At 38.6% G+C, this 27650-nt stretch overlaps 1 protein-coding gene across 1 annotated transcript in view; it reads left to right on the top strand.

Annotated features, from left to right (window-relative positions):
* Window positions 1–1877: 1877 nt before the first annotated feature.
* The window catches only part of PRTG (protogenin), a 128564-nt gene continuing 102791 nt past the window's right edge, over window positions 1878–27650 (top strand). The window contains exons 1-2 of the mRNA XM_065871732.1: window positions 1878–1971; window positions 4200–4502. Of these exons, the coding sequence (XP_065727804.1) occupies window positions 1878–1971; window positions 4200–4502 (397 nt within the window). The remainder of the gene's footprint in view (window positions 1972–4199; window positions 4503–27650) is intronic.

Below are 27650 nucleotides of genomic sequence, written 5' to 3'. Positions count from 1 at the left end.
TCCCCCAGCCTTTATTCTTCTGATTTACTCAAAAAGGAGAGCATAAAAGCATCTTATTAGCAATTCTTATCCAGGAAATATAAGCACTTAGGATCAATTGAAAGGGAACTGGGAGAAGGGGGAGTTAAGAGGGAGAAGACTGTCATACAATAAAAAAAATCTAGTTTAGTAGGCACACAGTTAAGAATATCACTTTGTGTATATCTGATTTATCAGATGTTTAAAACATCCCTGCAAATGTTTTATTACCTCTAAACATTTCCCCTTTCCATGAACCTTTACTCTGCTGCCTAGAAATACTTGAAATTCATCTTAATTATAAGTCAGCTTTTGGAAGCAATAGAGCACAGGGTATTACATGCAGTTAAGTTGAAATTGTTAAGTAGACTGATCCCTATTATAGTAAGCTTCCGAGGAAGGTTACTCCCAGCAGATGTACTAAAACTGTTGATTCCTCCTCCTTTTTTTTTTTTTTCTCATAAGGAGGATTTTTGGAACATGCTAAAGGCAGCGAGTGTGTTGATGTCCTAGTGACAAAAGCTAGATTTCTGTCAGCTGCTTTCATTAAGGTTAGCTTTTAGCCTGTGCCCTCATCATGGCCATAGATTTAGTTTTGGGTTAGGAAACGCTAATCCACATGTAAATGTTCTCCATGATCCACACATGTTTAGCAGTCTGATTACATTTTTAATGTACCTTTTAACTCCTCTTGTTATCCTTAATTAATTTTAAGAGATGTGAACAAATTCACATTTGTGTCTTTCCTAGTCAGTTTAACTTCTAACCAGGTAGTATCAACGCCTAGTCCCCTAGACCCAGCTCGGAGAATCTAGAAATCTCATCTGGCCTCAACTCTCAGCACAGGGCCTTTTATGTGCACAGCTCTCACGAAATAAAGAACTTTAGGTTGAGAAAGAGATAACAAAACGTCTCCCCAAACGGTAATTGTTCATTTCAGGGCACTCTTCAGAGATGTTTTTAAGCCAGGGCTGCATCTCACGGGGGCAGGGAGGACAGAAACCGTCTCCAAATGTCGGGGCTTATCTCCCGGAGATGCCTCCAGTGTAGCAGACAAATCTCCGAAGTGGGAAATAGTTTTCCCTCCACAGGGCCTCGGCGTGTGAGCGAAGGAGGGGGATGGGCAGGGGCCATCAGGGGAGAAGTCTCCGGCCTTTTCACGTCTCTCAACACCATCCCTCCCTCACCCCGCCTCCTCCTTCCCCGAATCCTAAACAGGCCCGGGGGTGGAGGGGAGTGGTCTGGGGCGGGGTGGGGGTTGGGGGAGAGGGGTTCGGGGGCAGTCCAGGCCGGGCCTGGAGGCTCGGCCTTTGTGGCTCTGTCCTCGACGGCGGGGGGGGGGGGGGGGTAGGGGGGAGGGGAGCCAGAGGTGGTGGGGAAGCGGGCCGGAGACCCTCAGCCGGGGCTTGACCCCCAGGTGCATTGTCCGGCGGGGCCCGCACCCTCCCCCCGGGGCCGCGACCCGGCCGCCACTGGGCCCCCTCCCAGCGTCTCCCTCCGCGGCCGCGCAGACCTCGCGGTCCCCAGACCAGGGGCCAGATGTAGAAAGTAGTCCCGAGGCCGGCAGCGGCGGCGCTGTCCACTCCACCGCCCCCGCCCTCTCCAGCCGCCGCCTCACTCCGCCCCCGGGCCGGACGTTCGGGCCCCCCGCCTCCTGCGAGCTGGTGTCCGTGCGCCGGCCTTGCCGCGCCCGAAGAGACCAGCCGCCGGCCGCGCCGTGCCACGCCACGCCGTTGCCCGAGCGGGAAGCCCAGGCTGCGCGCGTCCAGCCGCCGCGCGGAGAGCGGCCGGAGTAGGGAGCCGGCAGGCGGACAGCGGCTGCGGGGCGGCCGGGGAGCATGCCCACCCAACCCTGCTGAATGGCGCCTTCCCTGAGACCCCTCGCACGGCCGCGGCCGCCAGGGATGCTGCTCGGCGCGCTCCTGCTACTGCCGGTCCTCGGTCCCGTTCCAGGTGGGCGCGCTTTCTTCTGTGCCGGTGGGGCGTGAGAGAGCGCGAGTGGGCAGGGGAAGGAGGCAACCGGGTGTGTGTGTGTTGGTGGGGGGGGCGGCGGGTCCTTCGTGGGGGCGCTGACCCCCAGTCTCTGCCCCCTCCCAGCAGCGAGTCAGGAGCTGCCGCTGGAGCGCGAGGTACCGGCGGGCTCTGCGGGGGCGCGGGTGGCGGTGGGCGCCTCTCGCAGCGCCCGCCCCTCCCCGCTGCGCTCCCCCGGCCGCGCGGTGCGGGCCGGCGCCAGCCGTCCACTCTCGCCCCTTTCTCCTCGCGCCATTGTCCGCGCTCCGGCCGCGTACTCGCCTTCGGGGCCAGCCTGGGCTCCGCGCAGGCCGTCCTCCAGCCGGGGCCGCCGCGGCCGCACGTGGCTTTATTTATATTGTTTCCTTAGTGGCAGCCTCGCGGCGCAGGGGGCGCCGCGTTTCCGCGCGGCTTCCCCTGTTTGCAGTGGGGGCTTCCCCACGTTTTAGGGCGGGGGAGAGAATAGGTGAACTCAGCGCCCAGGTCAGACCCCTAAGTGCCCCCACTTTCTCGGATCCGGATCGAACTAGGAGGAGACGGGAGGGGTGGAATTGGAAAGAGAAGAGGAGTGCAAGTTTTGTGGCCCATTTGTGCCCCGGAGGGGAGGGAGAAGGGTCCCGAAGCTGAAAAGGAAGGTATCTAAGTAGGGTTTATTTCTAACAGCTAGGGATTTGGGGGCAGGGCCTGAGATATGTGCGAATCTGAAGATCCCTCCAAACTCCAGGTTAGCCTTGAGCAAACTTGGATGAACTAATTTTTCTCTTTTGACGTGTTGCTTTATTCTTAAAGAGTTAAAAATTGTAAAGTGGATGCGGGGTGCGGGGTGCGCGGGGAGAAGAGGTGTTAAGAATTGGTTGTTTTATTTGTTTACAGGTTACAAACCCCAGACTTTCGTGGGTTTTTTGTTTTGTTTGTTTGTTTCCTGGAGGAGTTAGTTTTCTATTAGCAAGAGAAAAGGATCAAAGTCAGATGTGACTCGGAAACACAATGGGGGCCTTCCGGAGTGGTCCTCGCTGCGCGGGGCTACTAGGGTCGCTCGTGTCGCCCTGGGCGTCCATTAGGAGAAGTCGGCAGCCAGGGCGTGGGAGCGTGACTAGTGTGTGAGGTTTGGAGGGCCTGCCTTGATGAGAAACAGAGATCAGTCCCGGGGATTGGTACTCATGAATTCAAGACAATCAGAAGGAAGATGAAATGCCCTCCGCCCCTAAACCCCTCATACTCTACTCGGCCCCAATCAATATGCAAGACTTAAGCTAACCTTTGCGCTAAATGCAGGAGGTGACAGGGTATTAGTTGGTCATCGGATGCTTTTTTCCTGACGGGGACCCGGGACGATGTGTATGCCTAGCATAAAGCCTTTACTCTGCTCTGATAAAAATGTGTATTGGTTGATTAAGCAATCTCCTATCCCTGTTAGACAGTAAGGACCAATTAGTCACACATTTTTTTCCAACAGTTGGTAGTTCTAAAAAAAATGAAATAGAAGTTTCCTAATCCGATCACCCACTGAGTACAAGCAGCAAGAGTTAGCAACTTTTCAAAGTCAAATGTTTGTCTTTTAAATACCTACCATACTCTGCAGAAATCAAGTAAATGGGTCTCTTTCAGGGAGCAGAGACGAGAGTCCTTGCTATAAAAGGGCAGATATAAAAGTGCAAACTTGTCATCTGTCACAAAAGATAAACGCACTTCCCAAAGGAGTAGGTACCAGGGGTTTCAAAAACTCTTCAAGGGACAAGGAAATAAACTTGCTTGTTCACAGAGTCGGAATTTTGCTAATGATTTCTTGTAAAATTAGACTTTTACGACTTACTCTGTTCAAGATCTTTTTGACAAGCTTGTAAAAGTAAGCAAACAGCTTGTGCTCAAGAGTTTTCCCGATGATTTTGAAACTCTAGCAAGGTACTTGAGGACAGAATTCTTAAAAGGGGTAAAAGTTATTGAAATCTTCCCTATGCTTTTTAGTATAAGATGTTGTAAAAAGATTTCTCTAATTTGTTGAGAAGGTTAGCTGAAACTTAGATTGGTTTATTAAGGTGTTTGTAAGTTAACTAATATGGTTTGTTAAACTTTGTCTCATTACACTCTGAATATATGTTTTACAATTGTGTGTTAAGAAATGATTTTACACTTATAATTCTGGGTATGCCTTTCCCCCCTTTTCCTTGTAGGAGTATGGTGCTTTAGCGAACTGTTTTTTATCAAAGAGCCACAGGATATAACTGTCACAAGAAAGGACCCAGTCGTTTTAGATTGCCAGGCTCATGGAGAAGTTCCTATTAAGGTCACTTGGTTGAAAAATGGAGCAAAAGTGTCTGAAAATAAGCGGATCCAGTTTCTGTCCAATGGCTCTTTATACATCAGTGAGGTGGAAGGCAAGCGAGGAGAGCAGTCTGATGAAGGATTTTATCAGTGCTTGGCCATGAACAAACATGGAGCCATTCTTAGTCAAAAAGCTCATCTGACCTTATCAAGTAAGTGTTTAAGTTCTTGGTTGTTGGACGTTTTTCACTGCTGCATTTGGATGATTTCTCAATTCATTGGCATGCTAACCTGAAAAATCACACAAACATTAAGAATTTTCCTGGAGACAGTAGTTGATGCTAACTAAGGCATGCAGAAAAATCTGAGGAAAAAAATATCTAAATTCGAATGAGTGATTTAGAACAGAAGTCCCATTAGGTTTAGAACACCAAAACCTGTAGAGGTGGCTTTGTATAAATTTGTTTCAAACTGTGAAAAAAGTTGGATGAAAAGTTTGACCAACACAACAAAAGTTGTTCTAAAATCTCATTTTTGTAAATTAATAATTAAAATTTGAAAATCACAAGCAACTTTTTCTGCTTTGTAGATGGCCCTTAAGTGCTAAATCTTTCGTATAGCCCAAGCTTCCATTTCTCTGACTGCTTTAAGATCACCCATGTTGCTTTTTAATTGATAGAGAGGGCATTGGTCAGTAACTCCCCAGCCTTTGAAGTATTCGAAGGCTTTTCCTGCTGGGAGAGAAAGAGATTAAGGCCATTTCCATATTATGCCTAATGGACTTAAACCAGATCTGCCCACTTTTTTCCAGTTGTCATAAAGTTTGCTGTCTAATGATTTCCTTTGTATTAACAACCCAGTCAGATCAACCATTTGTCCAAGTGACCCACTGCTTGGTGGTTGCCCTGGTAACTGTTGAGTGTAAACAGGGGCCTAGGATAGTTAGAGAACTCCTTGTTTTCATTGAGGCTTTCCACCTCTTCAGGTGATCAAATACCCCGCACTCAAGATTACAAAAGACAATGTAAATCTTAAAACAAAACAAAACACAGCACAACTGTATTTTAAAAATAGTTTTACAGGCATCCTAGCTACAAGCTTTTATTAATCCACAAAAGCTAGATTTTGCACTATATCTACAAATTGATCATTTACAAGATGAACAATAGGAGAAGGGAGCTCTTGAGATAACGCCGTAATCTTTAAGAAATAGTTTCTTCAGGGTCTCCACAGTTAAAATTCAGCTATTGGTGGGGGTTTCTTAGGTGACTTTATTGTAACAGTCCATGGCCATATTCATGCCATCCTCATTTCAGTAATATATTTTATTTGTACAATAATAATTAATAGTGGAAAATAAATTGCAAGCAGAGATATTTTTATATTGAAAAATGTCAGAAAAGTAGAGGTTTCCAATTCTAGTCCCCCTTCCCCAGAATAGTATAAACCTGAGAGAATGTCTGATAAACTCCTTTTTTTTTTGCTGTGATCATTGGCCAATAATCATCTTTTTGTGTTGTTGTTGAGTAGTGGTTTTTCAGTACAGTATTGTTTTCAGGATAGTGTGCTTTTTATGCTTATGTCCTGTTCATTTAATTTTTGTCTAATGTAAAATTGTTCTATAGAGTTGTAATTTTTCTACCTTTTTGGGTTTGTGGAATATTGTGTTTTCATATCCAGGAACTGTAACTTGTATTACCTTGCCAGAGAGGAGAGGGGCAGGATGGAAAGGTGGAGGGGGGCAGATGGGCTTTGAAAGATGAAGCATTTGTCATGACCACACGGTATTTCCAGGACCTCCTTAGAAGCCTGACAATTCTAAGGCACTCAGAAATACTTTGAAAATACACAGAGCTTTCAGTTTTCATAAATAAAGTCTGAACAGTATTAACATAGTAATAGTGAAACAATGTTAATATTGGCTTTTTGAGTAGCGTTGGATTTTGTATCTTTATAAAAATTATTAATGACAAATATTTTATTAGATGTGAATCATTTTGAAGGCTTTTGTGGTGAAGTATTCATATTTTAAGTATCAAAAACTTTCCAGTTAAACCATGTAGAACATTGCTTTGCTGTTAAATATCAACTGTAGTATGTTAGTTATAGGAACCACACTTTTCATATGCACACATTTGGAGGTGCTTTGCTAGGAAATTGCATTCAGTATTGTAGATTTAAAATAAGAAATGCATAGTGGGTTTAGATTTTTCTTTAGAAATGAAATTTCTTAGAGATTTGAAATTCACCAAGTTAGTTCTGATATCTGAGAAGCAATGTCCAATGACATTGTCGTCTCAGATGACTTTATCCTGTGTTCATGGTAAGATGTTATACGAATTAAACAGGAAGAGAATAGGCATTAAGTGGACATTCTGTTTTTGTGGGGTTTTTTTAAAAGGTTGGTTCTCTCCTAGTTAGTGAAAGCAGCAGGGTGCAAGTATGTTCTTTTTATTTTCTGGTCAAGGATTTTGTCAGCAAGCATATCTTTTAGTTCTGATGTGTAATAAGTAGATCTGCACCTGGAAATCTAAAACTTTAATCTGTGCAAGTTTTAGATTTTTAACGCAGGCAATCAAGTCTTGGTTTCTAAATTTAGGAACTAGAAGCTGAAAGTTGCACTCTAGGCAAGAATTCCATTATTCATGTGTAAATTAGGAATTCACAGGGTTAAAAGGTTAGAAACTGGCCAGGATGAGGTTTACCCTTGTGATAAAGAGCAGATGACCCTCATTCATTGGCCGAAGCTTTCATGTAGCTCTTCTGCAAAGTTAGTTATTGCCATGAATTGTTCTTGAGGAATGCAGAAATTCAAATGTGAACAGGCCTTTCCTTAAGTGTCACTATGGAGCCTTATCTCCCAGGCACATCAGAGCTGGCAGTGGGGACAAGGTTCCTCCCCAAAGGCCTGGAGGCTTTGCTTTCCTGTTGTTCATCCAAGCACAAAAGGATTTGTCTAACTTAGTTTTTCTAAGGCATCCCATTTTTAAAGGAAAGTATAGGGTTAAAGTAATATTTAGTTTTTTTAAAAAGTTAATCCTTTTTATTGATAGCCATTTTAGCCATTTTACATTTTCATGTAATGGAATAGAAAAGGGAGTAATGTGAGAGGCTCTTTTTCTAGTTGTATACAATAGTAAGAACAGAATATTAAACCATTTCCCATAAATTTCAGTATTTTTAACTGAGAATCAAATTTTCACTTTCATAGGTGCTAAGTCTTCACTACATAAATAATCTAATTTAAATATTTTAGGAGTGAGAAGTAATCTGTGACATCTTGACATTTCTTGCATTCTAATTGTTGAAGTAAGATAAATTTCATAGGAAAGCATTAGTGTGGTAAAATGGTCTCATATTTCAACAAGTTTAAATTAAGATGAGACATTTGAGAGAAGTAAAGGAGGAGGCAGGTTGTGTTCTGTGATGTGTAGAAGACTGGCCAGTAAGCTAGTGATTGAACAGGAAGCTGGTTATTTCCTTTCCATAAAAGGTGGAAATTGAAGTCTTAGGATAGAGGGAAAGAGAACATAAAGCTGGCTTATATTTGTTGGGTTTTTCAGGACTGTTTGCTTGGGTGCAAAATAATTTTTTAAATGAGCATTTGTAGCTGGAAGACCATAGGAATTATTATAACTTTATGATGGATTTTTTTCTCCAAAATTTTGAGATTAGTTTTAGCATCCATAAAATTGTTTTTTGGGGGGTGTCTATTTCTGTAATTTTATGTAGCAGTAGTTGTTTCCTGTAAAAGGATGTAGGTGGTTTTCCATGAATAAAATGTTTATTACTTCAGTTTAAGTTGAGATGAAACTTGAAGTTTTTTGATGAGATTAATGAAAAACTGTTCTGTGAGTGTGGTTCCTAGCTTAAAGAGTAGTACATAAATTATAGCTCAAAGCTGATCTTGAAATGTGAAGTTAAAATATATTGAAAACATTTAGAGTCATGTTCGAAAGAAAAGAGGGTGGGTGGTATATTGAAAAGAGAAAGGTAAGAGCTATGAGACTATTAGCCTAGATTTTGAATTTTATTAATGATCCTGGACCCAAGATGGGCAAGAGTTTGCTTCATTGTCACTTTTTATTGAGATTTGTAAATGCTGTAAAGGACATTGTCTCTTACCTGTGTGCATGTTCACTTCAAATCAAGCTGTTAACAGTTACTTGCCCTAACTTAAGAGTGCTAACACAAAAGTAAAAGTTGTTTGATTTTGGAAAAATGAGACAGATTGAGATATTTAGAGAGACCAATCTGCCAACATTGTAGATAAGGTTCAGATGGTGCTTTCTGGGTCTAAGAAAAATCATCTTTAAAGAGAAGGGGGTATGGTTCAAAAGTACATATTTAAATTAAAAATTTACTAGCTTAAAACTGCATAAGTTAAATCAGGGAAGTAAAAGCACATGTAGTTCTACAGGCTCATTTACAATGATACTTGGTTCTTTTTTTAAATTTTTTTTTTTTTTTTTGGAAGGTGTTGGGGGTAGGAGTTTATTAATTTTATTTATTTATTTTTGCTGTGTTGGGTCTTCGTTTCTGTGCGAGGGCTTTCTCTGGTTGTGGCAAGCAGGGGCCACTCTTCATCGTGGTGCACGGGCCTCTCACTATCATGGCCTCTCTTGTTGCGGAGCACAGGCTCAGTAGTTGTGGCTCACAGGCCTAGTTGCTCCGCGGCATGTGGGATCTTCCCAGACCAGGGCTCACACCCGTGTCCCCTGCATTAGCAGGCAGATTCTCAACCACTGCGCCACCAGGGAAGCCCGATACTTGGTTCTTAAAGTCTGTCTACCTAAAAGGTTTATCAGGTACCTGGTGATCTCTGGGTAATGGAACCAGTTTTTCCCACTTTGCACTTGATTAGTGAGGCTCATTTCTTGTCTGCAGAAACCTGTAACGCTATCTCACTGTTTTTCAAAGTTGTTGGATTTTTTATTTTTCAATGAAGCAGGGTCCACTGAGGGGTAGAATTATAATTTGCTTTAAGATGTATAAATGTGTTTGTTTATTTTATTTTTGTCCAGCTTCTTAATGGAATTTTGAAAGGGCATTTGGTATGGCCCTCTTGTGTCAACTAGCTCTGATTATTCTAAAGAAAGGCCCTAACTCTCAGCACTTGTTTGCCCAGGCATTTGTTGTCATTGCTCCTGAATTTAACAGCTGGGCCTATTGATGAAGTCCAGAGCAGTTTAAAAGAATAGCAGAAAACAAATCTCTTAAGCAGGGTGTTAGGTTGAAGGAGTATTTCAATTAATAAGTACATGCATTTGAGGTTCCTTTTTTGAAAACCCTAATATTCTTTTTTTTTTTTTTTTTAACCCTAATATTCTTGACTACAATTTTGAGAGATGATTTTTATTTCTCCTAGGCAGAGGTGCTCAGTTAGGGTTGATTACTTTCAGCTTTTAAACTGGCAATTACTATTTTTTTTAATGGGGATTTTATTTTTCTTTAATTTTTAAATTTTTAATTTACTTTTGGCTGTGTTGGGTCTCTGTTGCTGCATGCGGGCTTTCTCTAGTTACCGCGAGCAGGGGCTACTCTTCGTTGAGGTGCACGGGCTTCTCATTGTGGTGGCTTCTCTTGTTGTGGAGCACGGGCTCTAGGAGTGTGCCAGCTTCAGTAGCTGTGGCTCACGGGCTCTAGAGCACAGGCTCAGTAGTTGTGGCGCACGGGCTTAGTTGCTCCATGGCATGTGGGATCTTCCCGGACCAGGGCTCGAACCCGTGTCACCTGCATTGGCAGGCGGATTCTTATCCACTGCGCCACCAGGGAAGCCCGGCAATTACTATTAATATGAAAATAATAATGTTAAGTCAGGCATTTTGCTGAGGATTATAGTTGAATTTTTAAAACAGCACTGATTATTGATATGTTTTAAGAGAAATTCTAAAAGTTGTACCCCAAATAAAGTTTTTGTTGTCAGTCAGGGCTATTTTATTTTTTAATTTATTTTAAAAATATATTAATTTATTTCTTTGGTTGTGCCAAGTCTTAGTTGCAGCACGTGGGATCTCTTAGTCGCGGCATGTGGGATCTTAGTTCCCTGACCAGGGATCGAACCTTGGCTCCCTGCATTGGGAGCACAAAGTCTTAATCACCGGACCACCAGGGAAGTCCCAGTCAGGGCTGTTTTAGTACTTCTGAGAGTTTATAGTGTTCAGACTCTTTATTAAAACATTTTTAAAACTCTCATTTGGTAAAAAATCTTGGTAAATGAGAGGAGGAAGAAGATATGGTTGTAATCATTGAAGCAGTATTGGAAGTCTTCCTAACATGGTAATCTGCACAGAGCAAATTCACAGTCAACAGTTGACAGTGATGTACAAAAAAGGTAAAAATGTTCCAAATTACCTTCAGCAGCTATAATTCTGAAGCCAAGTGAACTGCTTTAGGGATATGTATTGCAGAGGATAAAGGTGTCATCCTCACAAAGATCTCTGACACTAATCTGACAAATACTTTCCTGACTTTTACATTCCTTGGTTTTTTTTCTTTTTTTAACCTCTGGTTCTCAGAAACTGCTTTTGATGAGCTTTAAAAGCCAAATTCTTATAGACTGAGCAGAAGGCGTGAATTTAAAATGTTTGGGTTTTTTTTTTTTTAAGTTTCTGGAGGGTTTGCCTTTTTCTTGTGTTCGTATATATATATTTTACAGCTTTAGCGTTTGTAGTGGCTAGATTAATCAAGTAACTATTGGAGAATGCAATCATTGTTCAGGGTCCTGGTTTCAAACTTGTATCCTCATTGGATTTGTTGTTAGGACTGATGGAAAGAAAATTTTTGCTTTATGAAACTGTAGTAAATCCCTGTGTAGAACAGTGTGACAGTTTTTTTTAATGATATTGCTTTATATAGACTACTTTCTCTAAATAAATCATATTCCTTTGGAATAATCCTCCAAAATGACCTTTTTATTGTTTTGTAGTCTTTTTGGTACTACTCAGAATGGATCTTCCACTCCACCAACATTTACCAAATAAGTAAATAAAAAAATAAATTTCTTTTTTTTTTTTTTTTCAGCTGTGGATTACATTTCTCAGGGTTTCTCAGCCTTGGGGCAATTGACATTTTGGACTAGGTAATTGTTCATTGCAGAGGCTGACTTTTGCAATGTAGGATGTGTAGCAGCATCTCTGGCCTCATACCAGATGCCAATAGCGCCCCTTCCTAGTTGTGGCGACCAAAGAATGTGTTTTGGGAGGCAAAATCGCCCCTGGTTGAGAACCACTGATGTTTCTGAGAGTAGTGCAAAAGTTCTTTCCAAGTGTCACTAGGCTATTAGTATTTTAACTGTTTCTGTGTTAACTTGATATTCAACTTTTTTTGGTTTTAGCAGTGTTAAATTTATTGATTGGAGACGACTTACTATTTTTAGGTACTGTCAAGGAAGCTTGATAAAGAAATGTATTTGGATTGTTGTTTGTCTAATTTGGAGTGATGCCTTTCCATCCCTTTTCACACATAGTACATTGAAAACTGCTACTAAGAGTTTACCCTTCTGTAGGTTCATTCATTTTGATTTCAATATTTCAGATCTTTTTGGGGGGATATCTAGTCTAAGAGTAAATGCAAATTTCATTTAACTGTGTTTACATAGCACCTTTTTTTTCTTGATGTGATGGACACCATAGTTGAAGAGATACGAAAAATCTCCATGTGTGGTTAATGTTAGAGAACATCTCTTGTGATGCTCTGCATGGTGAGAAGTAAAACTGTTTGGGATTAACAGCCCAGAGAATGACATTTGCTGTGTGGTACGTTTTTCATTGGGTGAATGGTTAACAGAAATCTTTTCAGCTAATTCAGTGGTACCATAGACTTATTTTGGGCAGAAGCAATTTCACTTCTGCAGATAATGATGTAAAGATGGTAGCATCTTGTGAGGGCATCAAGGGGTGACAGAAAGGAAAAGAATTAGACACTAAAGTATATTAACTAATACATAGAAAGTCACAGGCAAGTTGGGTGGTTATTATTGAAATATTTGTTTTAGATTACTTAGTAGTAGTGGGCAGGGACTTCATAGTTTTTATCTTTCCCAGGATATCACTCTATGTGTGTGCTTCCGTTTTGATTAAGCTGTTTATGCTAGTAAAAGTTATGATTGTTGCTACATGCAGTTAGTCACCGGTAGAGGCCAGTAGCCACTGGTGGCTCAAGAGGGCAAGTTGAGATAGATGAAGGAGGAAGCAGAATATTTTAATGAGTGATTCTAGTGCTGAGCAAGTCTGGCTAAACGTTTTTGGCACCATGTGTTCTATGCCAGAAACGTTACTTGGAGTAGAACAAATCATCAGTTAGTTCAAAATAGAAGAGAAGAATGCACATTTTCATTATATTTGAGGAAAATAGTGTTTGAGTCAAAACAGAATTTTAATATTCTTGAGTGCTTATTTTCCTGTCCTTGTAGTCATTTCATAAAGAAATTATGAAGTTGACAATTTCCAACAGCTGGTAAATACTCTTCATGCTGCTAAATTTTTACTGAGTTGCTGGGAGGGGTGAGGTGGGAAAGCAGAAAGAATGACAAAAAGGCAGAAGAGCCAAGCATTAGTGCCTTTTCCATTGTTGGTGACTTATGTGACTTTAGACAAATCACTTAATCATTCTCATTCTTGTCAGATCCTTGTCTTATCTGTAAAAATAGGTACCTGGGGGGAAAAAAGGGAGGGGTGGATATTGAGCAACACAGTGCCCTTAGTTTTTTAATTCTGTTATTGTAATTCTAAGTAAATGGCCAATAAATTATATTTTTTGTAAGGCTGAGTCCAATCACATTGCAAGAGAACCATTTAAGTCATTGAGAAAAAATGTTTAAAAGCTAGTCAGTTATTTAACTTGGTACTTTTAAGGATTCATACTCTTGCAGTGGACCTTAGGAAGATCTGCTTTTGGAGATGGGGAGGCCTTAAACCAATACTGATAATTTGAACTAGTACTATTTTTAAGAGTCTAGAAAAATAAATTACTTTGCCTGGGATTGGACAATTCAGAATAGTTGTGCTGCTTTGAAGGTTGGTGTAGTGTAGGAGAGGTATAACTTTACGAATATGTATCTGGTTCTGCTAATAATTAATAGTGTATTCTAATGTTTATTGACTCGGTGTTTAAAAAAATAGTGCTGGTTTCATCTTAAGAGAGTTTTGCTAATGTTATTAGTGTTTCAATAGAAATAGATTATACTGGCTTCCCCACTACGACTGCCAATTCCTGTTAAGAATGATAAGGTTTAATTTTTCCTCCAGCTTTCAAACTGAATTAGCTTGAGTCCCTCTGATTGGATTTAAAGTAATTTTGATTAAAGTACTGACCTCAAACTGGACACATAACAAGAAAAAAATGCTTTGATGTTGGTATTGCATTTTGGTATTTTTTTTTAAAAGGGAGTTCACAAATTTTCTTAGATAATTTTATCAGCTAAATGTGTTCACTGTTTTCTTAATAAAAAGAATTCACTTTTTGTATATTTAAGAAAGCCATATTTTCATGCTCTGACTTAGTAATACTTGTAACGTAATTTTAACTGAGGGACCAACTTCAGTAAAGCAATAAGATTACCAGAAGTTTCACCAAAAGCATTATGAATGTTATCCCAGTGATGGAATATTTCTTCAAAGCCTATAAGTATCTTTACCTGGATGATTTACCACATTTTTAGAAATCTGTGATAATTAATACTTGAAAGAAAGTACACAGATAGAAGAAACTTTGTGAAATTTAAGTTTAATTTTCAGTCTACCAGTTGTCAACTTGGAAGCGCTGATACTTAGGGAGAAAGTTTTACTGCTTGGCACAAGGTACAGTGAGAAATTATAAGTGGATCCACAGTTGGTCAGTAGAAAGGTGATAATTTTCTTACCATACTAGAATCAACTCCACCATTCTTTTTATTTTTTTAATTGCGATATAGTTAATGTACAATATTATGTAACTTACAGGTGAACAACATAGTGATTCACAAATTTTAAAAGTTATACTCCATTTATAATTATTATAAAATATTGCCTGTATTCCCTGTGTTTACAGTATATCCTTGTAGCTTATTTAATTTATACTTAGTAGTTTGTACCTCTTACTCCCTTACCCCTATTTTACCACTCCCTGCTTCCCTCTCCCCACTGGTAACCACGAGTTCTCTATATCTGTAACACTGTTTCTTTTTGTTATATTCACTAGTTTGTTGTAGTTTTCAGATTCCACAAATAAATGATGTCATATAGTATTTATCTTTCTCTGACTTATTTCACTTAGCATAATATTCTCCAAGTCCATCCATGTTGTTGCAAATGGCAAAATTTCATTCTGTTTTATGGATGAGTAGAATTGTACGTATATGTATACCACATGTTCTTTATCCATTCATCTGTCGATAGACACTTAGGTTGCCTCCATATCTTGGCTATTGTAAATAATGCTGCTATGAATGTTAGGGTACATCATGTATCTTTTTGAATTAGTGTTTTGGTTTTTTTTGGGAGGGACATATATATCCAGGAGTGGAATTGCTGGGTCATACGGTTTTTAGTATTTTGAGAAACCTTCATACTGTTTTCTGTAGTGGCTGCACCAATTTATATTCCCACCAGTAGTGTACAACAGTGCCCTTTTCTCCACATCATCACCAACATTGTTATTTTTGTTCTTTTTGATGATAGCCATTCTGACAGGTGTGTGGTGATAGCTCATTGTGGTTTTAATTTGCATTTCTCTGATGACTAACAATATTGATCATCTTTTCATGTGCCTGTTAGCCATCTGTATGTCTTCTTTGGAATAATGTCTATTCAGGTCTTTTGCCAATTTTTTAATCAGGTTGGTTTTTTTGATATTAAGTTGTATGAGCTGTTTATGTATTTTGGATATTAACCCCTTATCAGTGATATCATTTGTAAATATTTTCTCCCATTCAGTAGGTTACCTTTTCATTTTGTCGATGGTTTCCTTTGCTGCTCAAAAGCTTTTAAGTTTAATTAGATCCCATTTGTTTATTTGTGCTTTTATTTCCTTTGCTTTAGGAGACAGATCCAAAAAAACACTGCTACAGTTTATGTCAGAGTGTTCTGCCTGTGTTCTCCTCTAGGAGTTTTATGGTTTCCACTCTACCATTCTTTATCAGAACAGAAGGAAAGTGATTAATCAAAGTTTTTTCCTATTAGACAACTTTCCAAAGGGGATGACATTTTTAGAAAATAAAAGACAAAAGAAAATACATTATTATTTTCCACTGATCTCCAAACTTTTAAAGACTTGTTTAGATACTGGCTATGAACATTTTGAAGAGAGAACCTTAAGATCGGTAAAACTTATCCCATAGTCAGTGGAGAGTCCTTGCTTCCTAATTTGACTTGCAGTATCATTCTGCCTTTCTCTAACATGAGTAAAGAGCACAAGTTGTAGTCTTAGAAATTTCTATTTTGCAAATAATAAAGATGAAGCTGGAAGGAGTTAACTGCCTTATCCAAGGGCACAGCTGCTAGATCTGAGACCAGAGCTCAGGTTTGCTAATTCTTGTCATGAATTTGAAATGCTTAAATGAAGATTTTGTCCTGTGTATTGTGTGGAAGTGTGTCTTATTATATTCAAATATCTCTTCACACCCAGAATATAGAAAAGTGAATGGTAATGGGGTTGACCCTGAGGTTAAAGATACTTCTTACATTTCTTTTCTTTTTTTTTTTTTTTTTTTTTTTGCGGTACGCGAGCCTCTCACTGTTTTGGCCTCTCCCGTTGCGGAGCACCGGCTCCGGACGCGCAGGTTCAGCGGCCGTGGCTCACGGGCCCAGCCGCTCCACGGCATGTGGGATCTTCCCAGACTGGGGCACGAACCCGTGTCCCCTGCATCAGCAGGCGGACTCTCAGCCACTGTGCCACCAGGGAAGCCCTACATTTCTTAATATTTATGTTAAAAATATTTTATCATTGTGAAACTTACCCTTTACTGTACTTATATAAGGTTTTGTGGTTGTTTTTGTTGATGTAGTGAAAATCACTAATGTGTTTATATTTTTACTGGTCCTGTAACACTTCATGGAACTTCTTTTCTTGTGGATAACTTCAATGTGGGGAGATTGAGCTCTTGTCCCTTTAGAGGCTCAGTGTTTGTTGATACATCTGTCCAAATGGAAGTTTCATCTAAAGCAGTGATTTTCAGTGTGTCTTTGAAGAACCTCCGATGGAGTGAGACTCTTTTGTAATTAAAAGGTTGGTTTTTTGTTTTTTTCTTTTAATGAAAACTACTATTTATCTGTTTATTTGCTTGCTTGCTTGCCATGCTGCACAGTTTGCGGGATCTTAGTTCCCTGACCAGGGATCCAACTCAGGCCCTCAGCACTGAAAGGGCAGAGTTGTAACCACTGGGCCACCGGGAATTACCCAAAAGGTTGAGTTTTAAATAAATGGTTGAGCATGTGTCATTATTATCTTATGGGAAGAGGGGCATAGTGACAGCCTATATCTAGCTTGGAAATGGTTTTTATAACGACAGTTTTATTGAGATAGAGTTTACATACCACAAAGTTCACCCTCTCAAAGTGTACAAGTCAGTAGGTTTTGTGCATCTGTCACCACTGTCTAATTCTAGATTATATCCATCACCCCAGAAAGAAACCCCACACCTCCCAACTCTCCCCTCCGCTATTCCCTGGAACCACTAATCCAGTTTTTGTCTCTGTAGATTTGCGTTTTCTGGATATATTATAAAAATGGAATCATACAGTATGTGGACTTTTGTGTCTGGCTTCTTTCACTTAGCATAATATTTTCAAGGTTCCTCCATGTTTTAGCATGTGTCAGTACTTCATTCCTTTTTGGGGGCTGAATAATATTCTGTTGTTTGATATACCATCTAGTCATCTGTTGATGGACACTTACTTGGATTGTTTCCATCTTTAGGCTATTCTGAATAATTCTGCAATGAACATTGGCACATAAATATTTGTTTGAGTCCCTCTTTTCAGTTCTTTTGGGCGTATACATAGTAGTGGAATTGCTAGGTCATCTGATAATTCTACATTTACCCTTTTGAGGAGACACCAAACATCTTTTCATGTGCATATTGGCCATTTGTATATTTTCTTTGGAGAAATATCTATTCATGTTTTTTGCCCATTTAAAAAAATTGGATTGTTGATCGTTGTGTTGTTGAGTTGTAGGAGTTCCTTATGTATTCCAGACAGTAAACCCTTATAAATTATATGATTTACAAATATTTTCTCCAATTCTGTATTTTTTTCATTTCACTTTCTTGATAATATTCTTTGATGCACAAAAGTTTTTAATTTCGATGAGGTCCAGTTGATTTTTTCTATTGTTGCTTGTGCTTTTGGTGCTATATCTAAGAATCCATTACCACATCCAGTGGTAGGAGTCCAAACTCACACTTTTGCATATGGAAATCCAGTTGTCCTACCACCACTTGTTGAAGAGAATGTTGATTCCCCATTGAATAAACTTGACATCCTTGTTGAAATCAATTTGCCATAGGTATATAGGGTGTGTTTCTAAACTCTAAATTCTGTTCCATTGGCCTGTATGCCTGTCTTTATGCCAGTACCATGCTATTTTGATTATTGTAGCTTTGTAGTAAGTTTTTAAATCAGGAAATGTAAGTCATCCAACTTTGTTCTTCTTTCCTAAGACTGTTTTGGCTATTCATGGCTCTTTGCAATTCCATATGAATTTTAGGATTGGCTTTTCCATTTCTGTTGGGTTGGCCAAAAAGTTCCTTCTGTTTTTAAATAAAAATAAAAGGCACATTTTTCATTTTCACCAAGAACTTTATTGAACAACATATTCACTGTTTTGTTCCACTACCTTCTGCCATTTTTCAGGCAACTTTGTAATTCTGTCTTCCCAAAACTTTTTATCTTTTTGAGCAAAGAACTGTTCCAGGTGCCTTTTATAGTCTTCCAGGGAATTGAAATTTTTCCCATTAAGAGAATTTTGTAAAGACGAAAGTAAATGGGAATCTGAATGTGCAGTGTCTGGTGAGTATGACAGATGAATCAGAACTTCCCAGCCAAGCTGTAACAATCTTTGCCTGGTCATCAAAGAAACATGCGGTCTTGCATTATCCTGATGGAAAATTATACATTTTCTGTTGACTAACTCTGGACGCTTTTTGTCGAATGCTGCTTTCAGTTGGTCTGATTGGAAGCAGTACTTTTTGGAATTAATCATTTGGTTTTCTGAAAGGAGCTCATCATAGAGGACTCCCTTCCAATCCCACCATATACACAACATCACCTTCTTTGGATGAAGACCAGCCTTTGTTGTGGTTGGTGGTGATTCATTTCACTTGTCCTACGATTTCTTCTGTTCCACATTATTGTACAGTATCCACTTTTCATTGCCTGTCACAATTTGTTTTAAAAACAATGTTTTCATTACTTTTAAGTAGAGAATCGCATACGGAAATACAGTCAAGAAGGTTTTTTTGCTTCACTTATGTGGAACCCAAACATTAAAGCGATTCACATAATCAAGCTGGTGCAAATGATTTTCAGCGCTTGAATTGGATATTTTGAGTGTGTTGGCTATCTTTTGCCTGGTATAATGTTGATTGTTCTCAATTGATGTCTCGATTTGATCTCTATCAACTTCAGCTGGTCCACCCGACCAAAGAGCATCGTCCAGCGAGAAATCTCCAGCACGAAACTTCGCAAACCACTTTTGACATGTTCAATCAGTCACAGCACCTTCTCCATACACTGCACAAATCTTCTTTTGCGTTTCAGTTGCATTTTTACCTTTCTTGAAATAATAAAGCATAATAGGCTGAAAATATTGGTTTTTTCTTCCATCTTCAATATTAAAATGGCTACCCCAAAATTCACCAGTTTGGTAAGTCTTTTTTTTTTTTTTTGCGGTACGCGGGCCTCTCACTGTTGTGGCCTCTTCTGTTGCGGAGCACAGGCTGCAGACGCGCAGACTCAGCGGCCATGGCTCATGGGCCCAGCCGCTCTACGGCATGTGGGATCTTCCCGGACTGGGGCACGAACCCGTGTTCCCTGCATCGGCAGGTGGACTCTCAACCACTCTGCCACCAGGGAAGCCCTGGTGAGTCTTTTTTTAAATGCAAGCTGATATGACAGCTGTCACATACAACCTAACAAAATTGTTTCGAATGAAGTTAAAGACAACTGAGTGCTACTAGAGCCATCTTTTGGAAAACAACCGAACAAACCTTTTGGCCATCCCAATACATAAAAGAATGTGGCATGTTGATATGGATTGCATTAAATATGTAGATTGCTTTGGGTAATATTGATATATTAACAATATGAAGTCTTCCAGTTCACAAACAGCATATCTTTCTGTTTATTTAGGTCTTTATTTTCTTTCAGCAATATTTCACAGTTTTCATTGTACAAATATTTCATCTTTTTGGTGAAATTTATTTGTCACTATTTTATTCTTTCAGATGCTTTTGTAAATAGAACAGTTTATTATGGGTGTATATACACACAATGGCTTTATGTCATAAAGCCATTGTGTCAATCTTGTATCCTGAAATTCTTCTGAATTGATTTATTAGCTTTAGTAACTTTCTTACAGATTCTTTGGAGTCATATATATATATATATATATATACATGTATATATAAAATCATGTCATCTGTGAATGATACAGTTTTACTTATTTTTCTCCATTGGATGTCTTTTATATCTTTTTATTATCTAATTGCCCTGGCTAGAACTTCTATGTTGAATAACCTCTGTTTCCAGTTCTCAGAGCAGAAATATGGCTATTATTACTGCAAGGACTGCAGCATATGATGGGAAAATACTTATGTGAGGTACCTACAGGGTACCAACAAGGTTTACTTCAAGGAGTTTTGCAGAACTTGCGGAAGTCTTATAACCCTTACCAAGTGAAGAATATCACCTATCAAGTAAATCAGATGTTTGCATTTTGTGTCTGAATTCGGTGGCGGTAGAGAGTTTTAGTGTGTTTTCTTGAGTGTATTTTCTAAAAGAGGCTAGGTTCTCAATGACCTTAGGTTTTGACTGCTTTTTAGTAGGAGTTGTAGAAATAATACTCAACTAGGAAATGGGGCTTCAGTGAATGTTTCCTTCTGCCCTTGCAAATCTTGGTCTTATTAACCTCTTATTGAAACTTACCTCACGTGCATTATGGAAGAATATTTGCTTTACCTGCTGTTCAGAGTCTACTGTAAATAAAAGAAGCAAACTGAAAAATAGACTACTTTTCTACCAAAAATGTGTGTTTGTGTGTGTGTGTGTATATGTGTGTGTATGTGTATGTGTATAAGAAGCTTTCTGTCTTTCACCATTGAGTGTGATGTTAGCTGTGGGGTTTTCATAAATGCCCTTTATCATGTTGAGAAAGTTCCCTTCTACTCCTAGGTTTCTGAATGTTTATTCACGAAAAGATGTTGGATTTTTTCACATGCCTTTTCTGTGTCAGTTGAGATCATATAGGTTTTTTTCCTGTGTTCTGTTAATGTTATATATTACATTGATTAATTTTCTTCTATTGAACCACTTTTGTGTTAAGATAAATCCTACTTGGTCAGTACAGTCCTTTTAATATGATGTTGAATTCAATTTGCTAGTAGTTTGTTGAGATTCTGCATCTATATACATAAGGGTATTGGTCTGTAATTTTCTTGTGATGTCTGCCTAGCTTTGGTATTAGAGTTGGCCTCATAGAATGAGTTACGAAGTATTCCTTTCTCTTCTGATTTTTGGAAGAATTTGGGAAGGATTGGTGTTCATTTTAATTTAAATGTTTGGTAGAATTCACCAATGAAGCCATCTCGTCCTGAACTTTTATTTCTTGAGAGGTTTTTAGTACTGATTCAGTCTCTTTGCTTAGTATAAGTCTGTTGTGATTTTCGATTTCTGAGTCATTTAGGTAATTTGTATGTTTTGGGAATTTATCCATTTCATCTAAGTTATCTAATTTGTTGGTGTACAATTATTTATAGTATTCTCATAATCTTTTTTAAAAAATTTTTTGTAAGGTCGATAATAGTGCTCCTGCTTTCGTTTCTTATTTTATTTATTTATGTCTTCTCTCCTTTTTTTTTCTTTGTCAGTCTAACTAAAGATTTGTCAATTCTGTTCATCTTTTCAAAGAACCAATTTTTGGCTTTGTTGATATTATGTGTGTGTGTGTGTGTATGTGTGTGTGTGTGTGTGTATGTGTATGTATGTGTGTGTGTGTGTGTATATATGTTTTGCTATCCTGTAGTTCATTGATCTCTACTTCAATCTTTATTATTTTCCTCTTTATACTAGCTAGATTTAGTGTTTACTTTTTTTTCTATTTCCTCAAGGTATAGTTTAGGTTATTATTTTGAAAGCTTTCTTCTTTTTTAATGTACACATTTATAGGTGCATATCTCCCTCTGAGCACTGTCATAAATTTTGGTATGTTTTATTTTCATTTGTCTCAAAATACTTTCTTTTATTTTGGTAATTTCTTCCTTGACCCATTGGTTAAGAGTGTGTTGTTTAATTTCCACATATGTGTGTTTTCCAGTTTTCCTTCTGTGCTTTAACTTCTAGCTTCATTCCATCATGATTGGAGAAAATATTTTGTATCAACTTAATACTTAAAAATGTATTGAGGGCTTCCCTGGTGGCGCAGTGGTTGAGAGTCTGCCTGCTGATGCAGGGGACACGGGTTCGTGTCCCGGTCTGGGAAGATCCCACATGCCGCGGAGCGGCTGGGCCCGTGAGCCATGGCCGCTGAGCCTGCGCGTCTGGAGCCTGTGCTCCGCAACGGGAGAGGCCACAACAGTTGAGAGGCCCGCGTACCACAAAAAAAAAAAAAAAAGTATTGAGACTTGTTTTGTGGCCCAACGTATAGCCTATCCTGGAGAATGTCCCATGTGTACTTGAGGAAAATGTATCTTCTACTCTTGTTGGCTAGAGTGTCTTTACATGTCTTATTAGGTGTATTTGGTTTATAGTGTTCTTTAAATCTTCTATTTCCCTACAGATCTTCTGTCTAGATGTTCTGTCCATTATCGAATGTCTTGTACTGAAGCCTCTAAATGTTATTGTAGAACTCTATTTCTCCCTTCAATTTTGTCAGTGTTTGCCTCATATATTTTGGGATTTTGTTGTTCGGTGCACATATATTTATAGTTGTTATTTTTCTTGATAAATTGACCTGTTCAGCTGTGTATAATGTCCTCCCTTGTCTCTTGTAACAGTTTTTGACTTAAAGTCTATTTTGTCTGATACTAGCATAACCCCTCAGCTCTCTTTTAGTTACCATTTGCATGGAATACCTTTGACCGTTTTTTCGCTTTCAACCTGTTTGTTTCTTTGGATGTAAAGTGATTCTCTTGAAGACAGCATATAGTTAATAAATCATTTTTTAATCCATTGCACCAACCTTTGCGTTTAATCCACTTATATTTAATGTAATTACTGATAAAGAAGGATTTCTGCCATTTGATTTTTTTTTAATATGTCTTGCATGTTTTTTTGTCCCTCATTTTCTCCACTACTGTATTCTTTTGTGTTTAGTTGATTTTTTTCATGGTGAACCATTTTGACTCCCTTCTCATTTCCCTTTGTCTATATTTTTTAGATAGTTCTTTGTAGTTACCATAGGGATTATATTTAACATTCTAAATTTATAACAATCTAGTTTGAATTGATACCATCCTAGCTTTAGTAGCATGCAAAACTCTGCTTCTATGCAGTTTAGTCTCCCCTTTTATGTTATTGTGATATGTTACATCTTTCTATCATATGTGCCCAGTAATACAGATTTATAATTATTTTTATGCTTTTGTCTTTTAAATTATGTAGGAAATAAAAAGTGGAGGTGCAAACCAAAAATATGTTAGTTCTGACTTTAATATTTTCCTATTTAGTTACATTTACTGGAGATCTTTATTTCTTCATATGGCTTTGAGTTACTGTCTAGTATCATTTCTTTTCAACATGAAGGATTTCCTTTAGCATTTCTTGTAGGGCCAGTCTAGTAATGAGCTTCCTTAGCTTTCGTTTATCTAGAAATGTGTTAATTTCTGCCTCATTTCTGAAGGACAGTTTTATTGGATATACAATTCTTGGTTTATAGTTTTTTCTGTCACTTCATGTCATTCCACTGTCTTCTGGCCTCCATGGTCTCTGAGGAGAAACCAACTGTTAATTTTATTGAGGAATGATAAGTACACGACAAGTCTCTTCTCTCTTGCTGTTTTCAAGATTTTCTATTTGCCTTTGTCTTACAACAGTTTGGTTATAAGTGTATTTATGTGCATATCTCTCTTAATTCATCCTCTTGGAGTTCATAGAATTTGGGCTTTCATCAAACTTGGAAAGTTTTCAGCCATTATTTTCTCAAATATTCTTTGTACCACATTCTCTCTTTCTTCTTCTTCTGGAACTCCCACAGTGCATATGATGATCTGTTCAGTGGTGTCCCTTAGGTTCTTTCACCCATCTTTGTTTTTGCAGATCATTATGTTCTTCCCTTATGGCTTTATTTTTGTCTTTTCTTTCATGTTTTTAAACATTCTAAATCGTTATCTTGCAGTTTTCTTCACCTTTACTGTTATCTCAAGTTCTTGAGGTGCCAACCTCCTCGTTTTCTACATCTGGTGATTTTCCTTAGGGCAGATGGTTTCCTTATGTGACTTGTAATCTTTTATTATGAGCTCATCTTCACTAAGGCTTAGTATATCCTATATTATGGAAGTGTTTTTTTCTGTTTGGTGCCCCACAGTTTCACTGGTCATGGACCAATTTGGGGACTAATTCTTGGCTGCTTTACATTATTTATATAATTTTATAATCTACACCAGTGTGTAGTAAAGGCCAGGGGTTTATGTTTGTCACGGGAAACATTTCTTCTCATCTAGAATAAACCCTCCTTGTTGCTAATCTTACTGGTGGGTGAGTTTTTCTACTGACTCTTTCTTCAGGTGCTTCTGGGATTTCAGCTTCAGGTCTCAGTTATTTATGTTGTGATGGAACAAAACCAGTTTCTCTTCCTAGAAGCCTCCAGTGCCTGTAGCCACCTCTGGACCATCATGGCACCAGGCCAAAGTTTACTATTCTGTCCTTGCCCTTAAATTTTTGTTAGTGCTGGTGATGTTGTTTTGAATATGTTCTGTACAGCATTTCTACGTGGTTTTAGTGGGAGAGGGCATCTGTATTTACTCAGCCTACCGTTTTGTAGGAAATGAAAAGGATGGCATCTTGAAGAATCTCTTCCTGCCTCAGAAACTACACGCCTGATCTTTGAGGACTTAGTTCCTAACTTCTTGACTTCACATCTCTGCATAATCCTAACTCTCTTTGTTTTATTTCTCATCATCCCTCCCAGCTACATTTCTGTCTTTCCTTCCTTGTTGTTTCAGCCCAGTCCTAGTTAGTGGGATTTTTCAGTGACCTTGACTTATGTTCCCTTCCACTGCCAGAGCACCCAGGAAAATGCTTCGCACATTGTAGACATTAAAGCACTTACTGGTTTGTTGAGAATTGTGTGTTTTGGCTTATTTCTGACTTGGCACTGTCATTCGTTGCTTCAACAAATAGTGATTGAAAGCCTACTCTGCTAGGTCCTGAAAATACCGCAATTAATTAAAAAAAACAGTCCCTGACCTCAGTGATAGGTGAGTGGGAGCAAGGAATTCATAAATAAATAATATTTAGAACAGTATGGTTGTGCAGTAGTAGAGTATATTTTTGGTAGAGCTGCATATGTAATATTATTTTTTCCAACTTTATGTTGAAAAATTTTAAATCTATAGAAAAGTGGCAGGATAGTATAATGAACACCTGAATACGTTTCACTTAGATTCTTAGCTGTTCATTAAAATGTTGCCACGTTTACTTCATCCTTCTCACTCTCTCTAAAAATGTAAGTTGCAGACATCATAACATTTCACCTCTAAATACTTCCCTATGCATCTCCAAGTCTGGGGTGGGAGGTGGGAGGTACTTAGGGAGAGATACTTGTGGTAGTGATGCCTAAGGTAAATTTTAAAGGAAAACTAGATTTTAGTTAGATGAGGGAGGTGATTAGTCCAGTAAGGTACGATAGTAAGAAACAACATGTTATGTGTGGAATAATAAGCTTTTTGGTGTTGCTAGAGAATATATTTCAGGGAAGTGAGACCCAGAAATGGAGTTGGAGATGTGGGCAGGATCCACTCAAAGAAAGACTCATTATATACCAATGCCCTTTTAAGGAACCTGGAATTTAACCAGGTTCCTTAAAAGGAACCAGGTGAATGATGAAGAGCTGCAGGGGATTGGACTGGTCAGTTTGTGTTTTGGATTGATCACACTGGAGTCTTGAGGACAGAAGTCAGGTGCACAGGGATGGAGGCTGTGACAGTATCATGGTGAGAACTCCTAAGGGCCTGGACTGGAGCACCAGTAAGGGGGTGAAGGGAAGACTGATTTAGGTTATAATTAGGATTAAAAATTGGCGGTACTCGTTAGATGTGGGGAATGAGGGAAAGGGAGAAGTTCAGGATAATGTTGATATTTCTAGTTTGGGTGACTTGGTGAATGGTGGTGTCACCAACTGAAATGGAACACAGGAGGAGGAGCTAATACAGGGAACAAGATTATGAGTTTTGCTTGGAATGTGTTCATTTTAGGAATCTGTGAGATACCTGTGTGGAGCTGTCTAGCAAGTGGTCCAACAGAGCAGTTGGGAGTCAAGAGAGGCCTGGCCTAAAGATAGTGAGTTGAGCATCACCAGGACTTAAGGTGGAGTTTAAGTGATAGGTAATTTTGAGCAGGATGGGTGTGCAGTGCAAAGAGCATGGGCAACCAGCAGAGACAAAAACAGTCCTCAGAAAGGTAGGTGGAAAACCAGGAGAATACAGAATTACAGAAGCCAAGGGAGAAGTTTCAAAGATCTTTGTTTATGAAACAACATCAGATGCAACAAAGAGTTTCAATAAGACAAGACTTGAAAAGTACCCTTTGTTCCAGGCTATTAATAGGTCATTAAAGTCTTAGAGCAGTTTTGGAACAGTGAAAACAAGCACAGTTTTTTGGGGACACAGAATTTTTCTAAACCTTATCAGTGAGATAATTTCTCATTGTGTTAATATTGTCCAACATTATTTTCAAATTATAAATAATACTTTTATGCTATGATTTAGCAAAATAGTACCATTTTTACTTTCCTGAAACTTTTATCAATGTCATGGTTATTATCAGAAAATTAAGTTATTTAATATAAATGGTTAGATTGCTATTGTATTTTATCTGAAATAACTATTACACGTATACAGTTCTGCCTTGGGGAACATGCTCTTTAAAAATAATGATCAGTGAGTATATGAAACCATTAATAGCAGTTCATCATTTGTTAAAGTTCTCTGTGACATCCATTAAATTGATGTTTGCTCAAAATATACACTTCTAAAATTTTAGCATACCAAGTCTTTAACTTGAGAAGGAATGCTTGATTTTTAAACAAACTTCCCTGTTCTATATCTTCTAATATCAACTTTGCAGATAATGTTCATGTGGTATAACAAATGTAGCCATTTCTCAGTAACCTGTAAATATTTGAAATATTTTAGAAAACCAACCGGACAAGGAAAGCAATCAATCCCACAATCCCTGTACTATTATGTACCCTGTACTATGGCTTTTCTAAACAATTCAGTTACTCATTTTTAATAAGCAGCCCAACTAAGATACTGGTTTGAAAGTGTGTATATTTATAAAACCAGTTACATATGTATAATATGTGTTTGAGAAACTATTAATGAAAAGTAATTTGAGTCTTAAAAGGCCTATCATTATAAACATGGTATATCCGTAATATTTGAGAAGGCCAAATGAAAATGTTACATTAAAACTTGAAGAAATTTTTACAAGGAGTTTTTCTTTTAAGAAAAGGATTTCATGTTAACTTTAAAATGCTGGACACTTTTCATATATGATAGTGAAAATTACAGTGATTTTTAAAAATACAAAACAGGGAAACAAAACTTTCATCTTAACGAAACAGCAGCATAGGTGTTAATAAGAGAAGGTCATTAGGCTCTTCAAACATATTGTGTCCCACTACGTAATAGTTCACTAGATTAAATGAAATTATTGATTTCTGCCTCATTACTGACATACATATATGAGCGGTTTCTTTGGCACCATAGCACAATGTCAAAGGTCTTTGGTCTTTTCTTTCTTTGGAAGAATAAAAGCTTTCAGATGGCAAATCCCAGAAACCTTCACTTTGTGGCCTCTCGCATAGAATTACTAGAGAGGCATGCTTGAAAGAAACGTCTCATAAATCAGCAGGAAAGAGCCTTTACCCTGTAAGTCTTCTTAAAATCATCGACTACTAGTAGAATTCCACTAGAGGATAATATTCTGCTTTACCCAACTTTT

Source organism: Phocoena phocoena, chromosome 2, assembly GCF_963924675.1.
Source record: "Phocoena phocoena chromosome 2, mPhoPho1.1, whole genome shotgun sequence".
Lineage (NCBI taxonomy): Eukaryota > Metazoa > Chordata > Mammalia > Artiodactyla > Phocoenidae > Phocoena > Phocoena phocoena.
Note: the sequence above shows the minus strand (reverse complement) of the source record. Positions and strands in the feature narration are given on the sequence as shown.